The sequence below is a fragment of the Pinus tabuliformis genome, chromosome 7, assembly GCF_031772625.1.
Source record: "Pinus tabuliformis cultivar Carrire ecotype Pingquan chromosome 7, CPIR1, whole genome shotgun sequence".
NCBI lineage: Eukaryota > Viridiplantae > Streptophyta > Pinopsida > Pinales > Pinaceae > Pinus > Pinus tabuliformis.
The window spans coordinates 1,106,914,886-1,106,930,837 of NC_142293.1; the positions used below are offsets into that span (position 1 = coordinate 1,106,914,886).

Here is a 15,952-nt window from a genome sequence, read left to right on the forward strand (position 1 = left end):
GGAAGGGTAGGACCCTTCTAAATTTCTTGGTACATTGTCTTAAAGGTACCATGTTTATTAAATCAGTGGATGCATCAGAACATATCAAAGATGCAGCAACGATATGTGAGTTGTTAGATGCGTTCATTTGGGAGATTGGTGTGCAGAATGTGGTGCACTCAAAGCTTGTTAATGAAAAAGGCTTGATCTCTTTTTCGGCTTCGAATGTTTTTCTGGCTCGGAACAGTCATCTTTGTCGATGCAAGCTGATATGATCTTCTAAGTGATAAACAAAATTGTCGCACTGAGAAGGGATCAGAGCATCCTAGATTAATCTTCTGCGTAGTATTGTGATCACTGGAATTTTGTAACGACTTGTCAGTATAAGACGGAATTGATGTTACATCACTATTCTCTGGAACATCAATTTGTTGTTTCTGGTCTGAATGGTCCCTGTTGACCAGTACCGGTCAACTACCCATGCAGTACACCCCCCTTTTTCTTTGTAAAAAGGGGCAGCACCTGATCAGCGTGTCCGTGCCATCCTGTAGTCATCAGCAGCTTAATCATTTTGATTGTAAACCCAGTCTGCATGTATGAAATGTAAATAATCTTAGCAGATCAGAGTCATGTATGTAAAGTTGCCTAGGTGGACCTAACTTTCTAATGATAATCTACGTCCCGGAAGGTTTTTCGTCTCACCGATCTACGATCGGCAGAGTTTTCCTTCAGCCTGACCCCAAAGCCGGGATGCATTTTGTTATTAGAACTTTAGGAGAATCCTAGTGTGTTAATCTGCTAGATTATAGTCGTGTCGCAGAACTGGGTGATTTATGAGGGTCTATGTTAAGTGGGTTTGTCCCCTTAAGATGTAAATTGTAAAAGTCATGATGTAATGTGTCTTGAGGGTTGAAAAATGTTTTAAATCCCCTCATGAGTCCTAAGTCCTAGGTCCTAGGTGATGTTTCCAAAGGCTTAGTTCGATGATCCATTTGAAAAAATAAAAAAAATTAAAAAACTAAATAAATAAATTTAAAAAAAAAAAAGCAAAAAACCCTAATTAATAAAATAATAATATTTTAAGTGAATGCATGCAAAATATTATTTTTTAATAATTCGACGGATGGGATTAAGAGATGTCTTGATCTTCATCGACAGTCGAGATCATTTCGACATGGATCACTCGAACTAGCCGTTGGGATCATTTCCTTTATATAGGGTGCTAGGGGTCATTTCAGAGGAAGAAGATCTGTGAGTCTGGTACTGAAGAAGCTCTCTTGTAAATCTATTTCTGGTTAATAAAAGAAGACTTTGGGGTCCATATCTTGCTGGTGTTACTCTCTTGAAATGCTGTGAGATTGTTTAAATTTTCTGCATATTTCATTTTCAGCCATTAATAATAGCTTTTTGTGGAGTAGTGTGAGCACAGGTATCTTGTTCACTTGCTAGGGTTTGAGTGCTGTTAGGGTTTCTGAAGTGATGGCAGGTATCTCCATTACTTTTTGAGATCTAGCAGCAATTTTGCCCTCTTTACTGATGGTTGTTCTGAGTTGTGCAGAAAACATTTTCTGAAGGAATTTTGTGGGCGTTCGGGGAAGTTCTCGGCTGAACCAGCCAACTCCCGCAAGCATTTTTTGTTGAGCCCAGTTGGATTTGATCCTGGGTCTATCATTCGTTTTATTTTTCTAAGTTGCATGAGAGATTTTCTGAAGTTCTTCACAGTGAAAACCTTAAAATTTTATTTCTTTAAAATATTTCCGTGCTTATTGCTAAATCTGGTTATTAAGGGGCCAAATCTGTACATTAATCAGCTGTCCTAGGGTTCTAAATTTCTGCTTCGCATAGATTTTTCAACTGGGTTTTTGTTTTCTTTTGTGATTGCAGGCATAGGGTTTTGTCTCTTTGCAATAATGGGTCACGCGATTTAGAGGTTCGGGGTTTCATCAAACAAATTTTGAGCCAAGCATACCACCGTCAAAATTGACAAGCAGACATACTATGCATAAGGAGCAGAAGATAGTCGTGCCATTTCAAAATCCAGAGTACAGATTCAAGCCATTGGAAAGCTAATATTACTTTGCCGGAGATTGAATAGCTGCTATCGGTATCAGAATTATTGAAGGCCATATTCGTAATCGTTTTCATCACATTAGAGCCATGACTCTCAATCCCACATAAGCCAATCCTCTGAGGTCTTTCATGTCCATGGAAGAATCCATTTGGGTTCGCAAGAGACCACGTTGTTGTTACATGGGCAGGGTTCATTAAAGAGAGAGCCATCTTAAATTGATTTGAGCTATCACCTCGACGGGAGCTGGAAGCTCATGATCTGATGCGTGTGTGCATTCAAGAAACATGATTTGATCTGTCAGTAGCAGACAGTGGAGCTCTAAACCGATTTCGACCGGAGGTATATCTGTTCTCAGCATCCGCTGTCAAGTCCCTTCGCTGCGTTGTGCGTGGAGGTATCAAAACATTAACAGTGGGAGCTCCAGGTAAGAAAACCAGCTTCGATTCGATCCTCAATCACTGAAATTTGTCTAGTGTCCTCATCATCGGCGCAGGTGATATCCTGAAATTGTATTCCGATTCTAAAATTCGCATGGGCATCAAAACTTATTCGCGCCGGCAGCAGGCCTATTCCCTTCATTACGCAGACGGTAATATCGATCCAAGTTCTGAAAAGGTAAAAGGTATTGCTTTAGTTTTTTCATTCTTTACTTTTCATGCGTTAGGTTCTAACTTAAATGAAAAATTAAAAAAAAAATATATATAAATCGACTTTCATTTTGTTTTGGATTTTATATGGTATTTAGGTTATTTTAATTTTAGATTTAAGTTTAAGGTTAGAGTGTTAGTTTTAGTATATAGATTTTAATACTTAGTCTTTAGATTTGAGATTAGACTTTGGTTTAATTTGTATTTTAAATTTTTATAATTTAAAAAAAAAAAGGATTTATTTAAATTAATTTAGGTTTAGTTTAATTTTTTTATCTAGTTGGATTTCTAGTTTTCATTTTTAGATTTTATTTAAAAAAAAAAAATTCGAAAAAAGTATAAAAAAATTTTGTGGAAAATTTTCTTCGTCAGATCCAGTTATTTTCGGGAATTATCATCTTTCATGCTGAGATCTAAAATTTTTCAAGTCGAGATACGAATACGATATCTGGTTAATGATTTACGATTCTCGTGGTGGTTTAAAGCATTTATCTTCTTAAAATTTTCAGTTGCTGGATATCGTTTTGGTCATTGTGATTTAGCATGATACCTTTTTTATGACAAATGATTGTTGTTCATGGTTCATGTTTCTATATCATTTAACAAGTAATTGTTTTTACAACAATCTCTTAAGGCACTGGTTTGCTAAATTAATCAAATCCATCTAGTGCTTATCATATCGTGTCTCGTGTCTCCCAACAAACTGGTCAACAGTTGGTCTTCATCATCTCACAGGGTCTACCCCCCTTAGCCGCGAGAGACAGGCTTAAACGGAGGGATCGGGGATCAAAGTGACAGCCCCCGGTCTGAGGGTTGTCGTGTCAATCTGCGCGACAACAGTCCCGATACATAGCATGGTTGATTTTTCTATTCTCATGATTTTGATGCTGATAGGGTACTTTTTTGGTTTGACTTTCCTTTTTTGGGCATGTGACAATTTTTATATTTTCTTCTGGCGAAGATGTTGTTGAGTTGGTTATGGAACATTCACTTGGGATGTTCATTGTCTGAACTGCAACATCTAAGTGCGTCTTTTCTTCAACTTGCTTGTCTTCTTGAGTTGTCATATTCACTAGGTCAGTATTCGTTGTTTTGTCATCAACTTGAATTCTTACATTTGATGCTTCCTTCTCGATAAGTTGTTGTACCTTGTTTTCTAATGACTTCTTATCCTTCTTAAGTTTCTTAATTTGCGTCAGTAATTTTTCGCTATGGTTTTTAAATCGAGAAACTTCTTCATTTTTGTCAACATTGATTTTGTCAATTTCTTTTTGCATATTTTGTAATACCTTTTTCCCTTCTTGAGACATTACTTTTGAAATATTTGAAATATCTTCTGGTGTTACTGAATTTGGTTTTAGTGTAAAATCTTGGAGCGTTATTTTCTTCTTCTTGTAAAAAAATGTTAAAAACTTTTTCTTCGTATTTAAGATGACAGATCCTAGAGTTTCCATCCAGGGTGATCCCAAAACAATGTCACTATCGTCAAGAAATAAGGTTTTCACGATGAATTGCGAGGTAAAAGTGTAATCTCCAATACTTAGGTGTAGATTGCTTATGTCGTATTGTTTATCACATATGCCAGAACAATTTGTTTCAATTATATTTGATTCAGGAATCACCAATTGGTTAGCACATTTATGACTAACATAATTATTTTCTTCAGCAAGACTGATAGAGATTATGATATCTCTTCCTGCGAGTGATCCTTTGACTTTAAATAATGTATCAACTCTTTTACTAAAGGTTCTAGGAAACCTTTCATTACTAGTCTCCATTTTACTTCTTAAATATTAAATACTTTTTTTTTAAATCACCTTTTTTTCTTAACTCTCTTTTTATATAATTTCTCTTTTTATTTTATATATATAGCTCTTTCTTTTTTATATAATTTTATATTTTTTATTGCATAAAATATTATAATTATGTTTAATTCTACTTTTTAGTTTTTAACTATTCTAAAGCTTTAAAACTCTTGATTTTGAAGGAAATCTTTTACTTTTACACTAATGCTTCGTGCCCACGTATGCATTAATAATATTATAAGTGCTCCTCTACTTTTTTTTCTTAATATATCAACCTTGTATATCTTTTATGATTCTTTGTTAACCATATATATATATATATATCAATCGTGGCTATTTTAATAGTCACAACGATTCACGGCGGAAACTTTCCAAATAATTTCAGCATCTTCCAGACTCATTATATTGGGTTTTTTACCAGTTACAAGCCTAAACTACAGTGGAGAATCGAGAATTTGTGCTCAATTGTTTGCGCTGTAAATAAATCGAGCAATGGTTTGTTTGTGTGGTGGTGGCAGTTGATGACAGATGCAGTGGTCGAGCAGCGACTAGACTGAGGGGAAGGGAAAGGGATCGGGCTGCACTGCAACTAGACGACGGGGAAGGGAAGGGAGCACGAGTGAAGGGAGTGTGGACAGTCGATGCAGCGGCAACGAAGCAGGGGTACGCAGGTCTGTGACAGTGTACGCAGCGAATAACGAGGGTAACGGGCGGAAACAAGGAGCGGACACAGCGCTGAAAAGGCAGAGTGAGGAGCCGGTAGTGGATGCAGATGTTTGAAAAAAATGTCAGGGCAAACAAAACAATATGACGGTTGTGGTAGTCGTTCGTGGCTTGGGCAACAAAGGGCAACAAGGCGTTTAAACAGTTCGAACGGAGCAGTGGTGGATGGTGGTGGACACTGCCACGGCGATGTTGTCAGTGGTTTTGTCTACCGTGACTACCCATTGGGCGACTCTGTCGATCAGTGGCTGTCATTTTTTTTTAATCAATCTATTTTTTATATATAACCTCTTTCTTTTTATATGAATATATAGGTCAGCGTTTTTTTCTTTTTTCTTTTTTTTTTCTTCTGAATCTTTTAAATGGCCAAAGGCCTGACAGTAGTATGGAGAATCTCCAGAAATTGGTAGCAAAACGCTTTAACGGCAACGATGTTGACGAATTTGATGGTCAAGGACTTGGATCAAAGAACACGACCCTGTGCAGCGGTGGAGCGGCCAGTGGATCGACTACTCTGATACCAAATGAAGCGAACAAAGTTCCTTCTATAAATTAATTACTCCAAAAGACTTGGAATATAAAGATATCCATGAGGATACAAATATTATATATTAAATGTATGAATGAGAATGATTTACAATAAGAACGAGAGGCTTGCTTATATATCCCGCAAGTGTCTCTTCATGGAGAGTCATGTCCCATTTAGACATGCCTCTTCAACCTAACTACTGATTATTATTAACTAATCATTATTACAATTATCCTCGTTACTTATATTTATATGATTTATATATTTTATTCGTAACAATATCACTCTTTACTTGTAAAAGAAAGTTTATAATTACTCCTTTTATAACTTGAATCAAAACTTTAGAGAACTTTTAATGAAATTCAATTTTAAAAGTATCCCCTTTCACTTTTAATTTTAACACCCTTTATAATTTGAATTATTCAACTTTTATACTTTCAATATTATAAAACATATGAAGTGGCATATGAAATTGCTTTTGTTTCCCCTTCACCGCATGAAAATAACATTATCCTTTTTAATGATTTTTAACTTTAATGATTTGTTGTAGATACTTAGGGTCGTGACTATTGGTGCAATCAATACGTCATGCTACCAATCAACTTCTTTCCATTGCAACCACACTATCACACAAATTTTTAAAGCTGTGGCTATACCTAGGTAGTACGGTAATGGTGCTGTACATTCAGTTGTAAGCTCCATCATATTTTGTTCAAAAATGTGAGTGGCAAATATACGCTTACTACCATACAGACACGTCGGATATTGAAACAGTGTGAAGCAGTTGGCTACTACACAGGCAATTTAATTTTCATTAAATGGCTGGTAGCTGACTTTGATACCTAGGGACATGAAATTGGTATGACAGTGGTTGGGACAGCACAAACATAATTATTTTTAAGTGATTGTACAGACACAAGTGGTACAATGACTGCATAGATTGAAATATGTAGTGTGCGACCACTATGTACAGGTAGACCAGATTGTACAACTAAATTTTAATTGTGATTTTACAGACACAAGTGGTACAATGACTGCACGGATCGAAATATGTAGTGTACAACCAATATGAATAGGTAGACCAGATTGTACAACTGAACTTTAATTAAGCGTGTTGTTGGGTGTACAACCAAACAGAAGACTAGGTGTATGGCAATGAAATCTCACAAAATTAGTATGAATTAGCGGCTAGATAGTATGGTCTTGTAATATGTGGTCGTACAATTGTATGGCTTGGCTCTTCTGATTTTTTTTTAAGTTGTAGTGAACTAAGTTTTTTTAATTAAGAGAATTTACGGTTTTTTTCTTCCTTTTTTTTCTATTTCTTGGTAGTGGGATTTCACGTTGCAGTGGAATTTTGGATTCCAAATGGCCAAGGGCCCATTATAATCAAAGACCAATTCTTTAAAGAACTCTGAAATTTTTTTCAGTGTTGTTAATAACCTGCATGGTCAATGGTTAAGATTAGAAACAAAGCTCTGATATGAGTGTGGCCAAAAGGGGCTAAATCAGATAACAAGGCTTTGATACCAAATGAGACGAACAAAGTTCGTTCACACACAAAATGTTCATAATATCTGGAATATGAAAATATCCAGAAGCACGAATAAATAATATATATAGATGTTGAGTAAAATAATATGATATGAAAGTACAAAGGGGCACCGTGTATATACTAGATGGAATGCCCTTTCATGAACAGCCATGTCCTTTGTGACATTTCTTTTCATAATCATTAATTATACTTCTTAATTATTATTATTATTATTATTTATACTATTTAAAATTTTATACATATTTATGTTTATAAGTGTCAGAACTCAAGTGGAGTTTGTTCTCAGTATCAATGATAGAGAAGAAGGGGTTCTATGTAGCATTCCATGATGGACAGGCACTGATCAGACCCATGGGATGTAGCTCTAACAAGGATTGCGTCACTGGAGTTAAAGAGAGGAACCTGTATAAGCTAAAGGGCCAACCTACTCAAGCAATGGAAAGAAGCATAACAGTGATAGACAACAAGGAGCTGGAAGCTCCGAAGGTTGAGCAGTTCAAAGGGAGCTAGCCTTCAGATTCAAGGAAGAGTCGTCAGTAGATCCCTCCAATTCTATCAAGAAGGTCTCTTGGTATAGGATAACCTTACAAGAATGTTCAGGTGTAGGAGGCCTCTAGGAACAAGTCCAAAGGGAGCCGGTCTTCGAGAATAATTCCAAACCAGATGGCAGGGAAGGCTTCCAGTTCATAGGGAGTAGCCATGGCAGCGGATGCAATTCTAGGATCGAAGCTAGTTCTAAAGAGCAGAAGTACCTCCCTCAATAAGAGGGAGTGTTGATGTTTATAGCTTGGGTAGGTATTTCTACATAAGCCTAAGTGTCTAGGCATGCAGAAGTCACCTAAAGTCTCCTTACGACCCTCACTCAAGCTAAGTCACCAGGTTCGAGTTCGAGTTCGAATTCGAGGACCTTGAAATTCGAATAAAGTTCGGCAACTCAAATTTTGTCGATAAAATTCGACATTAAATTCGACATATAGAAATTCGAAAAAAAAAATGTATATTAAAGATAGAGGGCAGATTTATACACTTATAAAGACTATTTTATTGTTAGAAATTATATTAACTGAAATATACTTCATATTCAGCTATGGAATACCCATAAATTTGACCAGGAGGGAACCATTATAATTGAATTATAATCTTCATATAATTGAATTAAGTATAATAATTATTTTTCAACCTTCTAGAAGAAAAATAAATATTAATTAAAGATATTATCATTAAAATATTACAAGTCACTACAATTCTAATTTTGATATAAAAGTTCCTATTTCCCTTTAAACTATCAAACTATTCAGATAGATAATATCCTATTAAGTTTTAACATGGACTAACATCAATTATTTATTCTTTGAAATTTTTGATATATAATATTTTAATGATATTAATCAAAATTTATTTAGAGATTAATATTATATAATTAGATATTTTATCTTTTATTTTTTGTGTGTGGGTAATATTTCAATTAACAAAAAATATGTTGGCAAGTGCTTATATATCGAGAAACATATATATATGTTTCATTAATTAAACTTAAAAAATATATTATATATTTTCTATTATTTATTTTGTATTTTTAAAACGTAATTTAATTCTTTCAAAAACTTTATTATTTTTAAATTATATAAATTAATTCTAATTCTTAAAGAAAAACATTTTTAAAAGAAATCATAAAAAGAAATATAGCCAGAAAAAATCCCAATGGTAACTCTATTCAGATCTAAACTTTGATGAAGGGGACACTTGGTTTATATGAAAATAGACGTTACAGTTCCAAATCATCATTATATACAAACCTTACTCAATCTCTGTCACCATCACTTCATCTTCTCGTCTTATTTTGTGACAGAGAACAACGAAACGTCTTAAATAGAAATCTTCGTTCAATCCCAATTTAAAACCAGCCACTGTCAGTATTTCTGTACCAGTCTTTTTGCATTGCAAATAACCTATATTTATATTTGTAGACTGTAGTCTGTAGTCTATGGCGTCTGCGGCGGCAATGAAAACATAAACAACCAAACCAAAGAAACCTAAAACAGGCTACAGCAACACTCATACCCGCGGGCGCGAAAAAAAACGAATTTTAATCCGCTGCCGGCGAATTCCAACGCATCTAAACGATTTTAGTGGCGAATTTAATCGACAAAAATTCAAATACGGCATGAAATTCGAATACGGCATGAAATACGGCGAACTGGAACGAACATATTCGTTTGAGCTTGAAATACGGCGAATTTCGAATTTTATGGATTAAATACGGCGAATCCGGTGACTTAGCACTCAAGTGTGAGCAAGTTGCTACTGTAACTTAGCCTAAGTCTAATTTAGGAAAAGCATATAATTAATTATGTTGGCTATTGAGCTGAGGCAGCTTAGGAAAAGTAAAGTAATTTACTTTAGGAATTATGTTTTAATCTCGATTCTCAACCATTGATCTCAAGTGAGGCAAGATCTAATATCGATGAAGATTAGGGGCAAGGATTTAGCTCAATGTAAAGTTGTAAAAACAAGGCTAAGGAGAGGAGAAAGACACACCATACAGCAGCAATAGACATTGAGAGAGGGATTTTCTCAAGTGAGGAGTGTGACTCTTAAGTGTGCCAAATCTGAGGAAAGTATAAGTGTAGCATGGAAGATACAGATCAGCCAAGGAGATCAAAAGCAGTTCTAGGGCCAGATTTACTGGATCATATCCAAGGTATGTTGTAATTTTATTTTCTTTAGTTGGGTGGCGGGCCATTATCCCAAGATGCGAGCCCAAGTAGGTTTTGAGTTATGAATGAAGGATTGTTGATTGCGTTGAATCTGTTCGTGTCACTTGTGATTTAGATTGGTGTAATTTTGGTTCTGCTAATTGTATTAAGTACCTAGCTATGCATTTATTCAGTAGATCTATAATCTCCTAGGTTAATAAAGTGCTTCGTACTAGGTTCAATGGGAAAATTAACACAGACAAGAAAGCAAGAAAGAGATTTGAGAAATTAAAGAAAAAACAGAAGAGAAAATAAATCAGGGGGGGTGGGGTAATATAAGAAAGAAGAGAGTTATTGAATTAGTTGATGGATAATGGGCTCCCATTATTGGCTAAGTTAGTAACCATCTTCCTGATTATAATTATTAGGGTGCTTTTCAATTTCAAGAACTTCTCAAATGATATGGGAAGAGTAATAAGGTTTTGCTGCAATGATTTTAGCAAGGTCAAAAAAATAATGTTTTATAAATAGTTGGAGTGTTCAGTGATAGTCTCAGCTATATTCTCTTTAAGGCATGTTTTAATTGATCCACCTGTTTGGCCAGTGTAGATTTGCCACAAGAGCATAGAATTTGGTAAATTCCATGGCCTCGCCAAGGGTCAGATTTATCCTTAGTGGTTTTAAAATATGATTGAGGGTTTTATGGTGCTTAAAAAGACTTTTGATATTCTATTTAGCTAGGATCTTTAAAATATGATCAGTAACGCCATGATTGTAGCAGAAAGAAACAAGAGCTATAGGTGGGGTAGAGGAAGGGTTGTTTTTAGTTCTAGAGTGAAGGGCTGAGTGAAAAGCTTTGTTGACTGCAAAATATAGATTCTAATATATCCTGGAATTGATTTTGGAACTTCTTACGAAATCAAAAATCTCATTATAACATTATATTGAACCATTCAGCCCTAGCTTTTTATTTATGAAAGAAGCCAAGACTTGAGCCATCTTCATGATAACAAAAACTGAGCTCTTTTTCTTTACTGCAGATGATGACTTCTGTTTGGAACTACAGATCAATCTCTCATTAAGAAAGTCAGTAAAGTTGTAAGATGGAGTGTCTAATGAAATTATAGATAAATGGTCGAATAAGTTATCTGGAAACAAGCTAGCTAGCTCTTATAGAAAATCTAAAACAAAAAAATTATTTTTTAACAGTGCCACTGCCCACAATAATTACACCAGTATATCTATAAAAAAGATACCATATTATGCAGCCTTGGCCCTTTACTGTTTGATTAGTGCCCAGAAGAGATTAGAAAAAGGAAATTTTAAAGAAATTAGTTGTATATTGCACTCAATTCTAACAAGCTTACATCATGGATTACATGAGAGAGCAGAGGAGCTACTGACGAAGCACCTTCTTACTAAAAATGCAAGAACAAAAATTATGGATGGTTACCTCCATCTCTAAATTTGGCACTGCTGCATTCATGCAGGATCCTTCATCTAGAGTTAGTGGTACAACAGATATATCTTGTTTCTTATCCTTCTCCAAGATGTTGTGCTTCCCTTGTTTTACTGTTGCAAAGCAACGTCTCCAAAACTCCTGCTCCCTCATTTTCTTGGGTACATGATTTGTACTGTCATCCTGCAAATTTCCATCAAGCTGCTGTAACAAGCCATTATGGTTATCTCAGATAGACACTAGATGTAGAATGTGGGAATCAAACAACCACTACCTCATAACAAGAGTCTATACTAATATTTTTTCATCCAAAATCTATGTTGCTGTCATTTACATAAAGCAGCATACGAGTTGCATAGGAATGTCATCCAACACTCGATTGATATTTAATACATTAAGCACTCTGAAAGGAATCACACATGGACAAAAGCTGGTACCAATGCAGAAGTATATATTGAGCCAAATATGAAGCAGACCACAGAAAATAGAATATTTATGACACAAAAGTATATTAGTACTAGCTATTCCTCCCAGAAGTTGCCTTTGAATTTGACCAGTTCACAGATTAACCCTACTTGAGTTCATCAATGTGAAGATTAGAGGCAGCAAAAATTACTGAAGAGCTCTTGCCAGCTTCTGCACAATTGGAGGCTCATGGGGAATAACTTACAAGGGCACATTATATGTACAAAGTATCAAAAAGCAATCAAAGTGTGGCCAAATATTGATCTTTCTCAGGCTAATCCATGGTGTCCTCTATTAGTAGCCCGTTTATGAATAACCACCCAAGCAGGTGGTGAATGTGGAAATGGATTTTTGTTCTTGAGCGGCGGTATGACCCCAAGATATGGGAGGTTTTACAAATAATAAAAACTAGCTCATGGCATCACAAAGTTATACAGCCAGAGATTTCTTGAAAAAATGAGCCATCAAACCTCATTGATAAAAAAACAAATGAACATTTAATACAAGGCTCAAACAAGATGTTTCTAGATTGGGTGCCAAGCAAAGTGTGTAGAGAACTGAATTATGCCAATCTATTTTTGATACAGGAATGCTGAAATGCAAACAAGCAACCAAACTAGTTGATAATATTCCAAAAACTTTGCTTTTGCAATTTTGCAGAAAAAATCCTGTCAGCTACAAATTACAATATACAGAGAGAGATTCGAAGTGAGCTTTTGCAGTGAGGGGCAGGGATAGTATCCGAAGGGAATTATTCCCAGTCAGAGATTACTTAGCAGAGAAGACAGAGAGAGATCCAGCAGTGGCAGAGCAGAGCTAGAGAGGCTGATGCAAGGCCACGGAGAGGCAGCGCAGGCTGATGCAGAGGCAGCACAGGTTGATGCAGAGGCAGCGCAGAAGCCAAGAGGAAGTCAGAAAATTTGTTGGGAAATCGATTTCTATGGCTGGATTCCGGGGTGAGAGATTGGGAGAGCAGAAGTCAAATTTCCAAAGGCAAATCGAGCAACCGGGAAGAGTGACGCAGATCCTAGACAGTGTGATGTTGCCCTGATGCAAACACTGCGCAGAGACAACGCAGAGGCAGCCAGAGGCTCTTTACTCGAAGGCTGGATTAGCCAAGACTTCTAGTGATAGTGTGAGGTAACCTCACAAATTTCTTTGTCAGTAATACTTTGTAATTGGATTGTCGGGAAGGCATCTAGAAGTTGTAATCAGATTTACGACTGCATAATAATAAAACCCTCAAGGACTGTTGCACCAGTTTTCCTGCATTGTGTTTTTCCAGAGACATTTGTCCAAAAATAACGGTGTTATTGTGTTGTATTTTCTTTCTTGCTCAGTTTCTTGGTTCTGCATATAATTTAATTGAGCGTTGCAGTGTATGTATTTCAATATTTTTCGTATGAAACTGCAAGTAATTTGTTTAAAGGAATCTAACAAATAGGAGAAATATCATCAATTGTTGCAGTAGGAATTCCGGTTTAGGAATTTTCACAGCATGATCTCTATCTCTCTTCTTATTCTTTGGATTGTCGGGATAGTCACACTTGTAGTGACCTTTCTTATGGCATTGATAGCACTCTATCTTGGACATGTCAACTTTCTTCCCTGGTCCTTTCGATTTCTTTCCATTATGTTGAGCAATGTAGGAATTTGATACTCCTTCAGGATTGGCAACTAATGAGATCCTTAATTCTTCCTGACTGCAGGCAGTCCATAGTTCTTCAAAAGTGGGAGCTTCCTTCCAACTATTAAGACCTACAGCAAATGCACCCCAAGAGGATGGCAATCCTAATAGAGCAGTGATCACGAGTTCTTTGTCTGGAACAATTTCATCAATTGTCAAGAGATCATCCCTGATTCTAGCTATCTTCACAAAGATGGTTGCCACTGTGTCTTCTTAGTCATCTTCGTGGTCCTTAGTTCATTCTTCAGTCTTGCAACTTGACCAATGTTCTTAATAATAAATAACTTCGACAAGGCTTGATACATTTCCTAAGCATGATCGATGTTAGCTATAAATGGGACGATGTTGTCCTTTAATCCTTCTACCATCAGAGTCATGGCCACTAACTCTAATTCCCTGTATTTCACTTTGTTAGAATCACTGGAATCCTTTGTAGGTTTCTCTACTTTTCCTTTGACCAGGTCCAGTACCTTGTTCTTTTCAAAGATTAGGTCAATCCTCTTCTTCTAGGACCTGTAGTCAAAGGCCCCTTCAACTTTTTTCTCTCCCTTGATTGTGTTAGACGTCTCCCTTGAATATAGTAGACTCCTTCCCTGAGATAGTCCTTTTGAATGGTTCCTTGATCAAGTGCTTCAGACTGCCTTTTACTTCCTTCTTCACCAAAACTCTGATACCATGTTAGAAAATTGGAAAGGCAGAAAGATTTTCTTATTCTTGATAATTACTTGTGATGTTTCTTATTATTATAATTCTTTATATCTTCTTTCATTTAGTTCATCAAGCAATTACCAAAGCAGCAGCACATAAAACAATAGACACCAAATGTAGGCACTATGCCAGGGAAAAACCCCCCTCGAGGGGAAAACCCAATCAAGAAATTCTTCCTTTCAATAGTATTCTTGACACTCTTCACCCTAAACCAAGAAAAGACCCTCCCTCCACACCAAGTCAGCCTCTCATAATTTTGACCCCTTTCCAGCAACTTCAACTAGGCAACAGCTTCCGGCAACTGGCAGCTTCCGACAACAAAGAAACTTGGAAGACTTTGATCTCCCAATCTAGGACACGAAACAAAGAGAGAGAGACACCAAAATTTTGATTTTTCCTTTCTGTTGATTTGGGGTAGCATAGGATGTGCTCTAGCCATGAAAATTGGTGGAGAGGCTAAAGCACATGAGATCTCCAAGGTCCAAAAATAGTTTGGATAGATTGTACCCGGTTTGGGAGATATTAAATTAATTAATATTTTTAATGGAGTTCCTAAGTCTAAACTTAGGAAAAATAAAATATTAATGGGTATTAATATAAAACTGGGTTAGAAGGTTCCAAAAGTCATGGATCAAGCCAAATCTAATCTTAGTCGTTGATTAGAGATTTAATCTCGGTCGTTGAAGGACCAACGAGAAAAATATAAGAGGAGGCTTGAGGGTCAGTTGGAAAACACACCAGAGTGATCAGTCATTCATTTTGCTAGAGAGGGGTTGCTAAGAAAAGTTGAATCAGTGATTAGCAGTGAGGGGCAGTGAGTACGAGACAAAGAGGTAGATACATTGCCAAGAGACTAGCGCAGAGGTAAAGAGCGAGGAACAGCAGCTAGAACAGGCCACACGAGCCCAGGAGAGACAGCGCAGAGCCCAGAGGGAATGTGTCATCCACGCAGAGGGCAGAGGGAGTGACACAAAGGGTCCAGAGGCTATGCAGTGCCTCAGAGGGCTGACATGAAGAGGTTTGAGGCTGACGCAAAGCAGCAGCAGGCTGACACAAAGGCCAGAAGGGCCAGCGCAGAGCTTCAGAGTCGCTAGAGAGGGTATCGTGCGACAGGTTTTCTCAATACTTGTTTCCGAATAGAGAGGTATTGCTACCATGTATTTTTCTGTCAGGTGAGTCAGTTAGGCACCCAATTGTACTCAAGGAAATACCGCATAATAATAAACCCTCAGAATAGTTGCACCGGTTTTCCCGCATTGGGTTTTTCCAGGGACATTTGTCCAAAAATAACTGTCCCTTGTGTGTTTGTTTTCTTTCAACTGATGAGCTGTAGATGTTGAGACTGTATTGTGTTTATTTCGTTATTTAAATGTTTTAAATAACTTGTTCAGAATTTACAAGTAGAAGAAATAAACCAGCAAATTAATTTTCTAACGGATAGACTTAGAAAATTCAACATGGTATCAAAAGGTGGTTGCAGATCACAAGAGAGCTGAAGGCATCAACTGAGCAGAGAATTTGCAACAAAATCAGTTGTCCCGAGTGACAGTAGCTAATCCTTGCAGAAGCGACAGAGGAAGGGTTGACACAGAGGGACTGCATCATCAGTCTAGGCCAGAGAAAGGCCA

General features: G+C 36.6%; 1 protein-coding gene across 7 annotated transcripts in view; it reads right to left on the minus strand.

Annotated features, from left to right (window-relative positions):
• The window catches only part of LOC149251416 (Rab3 GTPase-activating protein catalytic subunit), a 361,557-nt gene that overhangs the window by 231,266 nt on the left and 114,339 nt on the right, over positions 1-15,952 (minus strand). For 4 of the 7 annotated variants that reach the window (XM_089459427.1, XM_089459425.1, XM_089459429.1 and 1 more), the window contains one exon: positions 11,459-11,668. In XM_089459427.1, coding sequence (XP_089315553.1) covers positions 11,459-11,668 — 210 coding nt within the window. The remainder of the gene's footprint in view (positions 1-11,458; positions 11,669-15,952) is intronic. The other 3 variants (XM_089459430.1, XM_089459428.1, XM_089459426.1) reach the window with 2 other exon arrangements.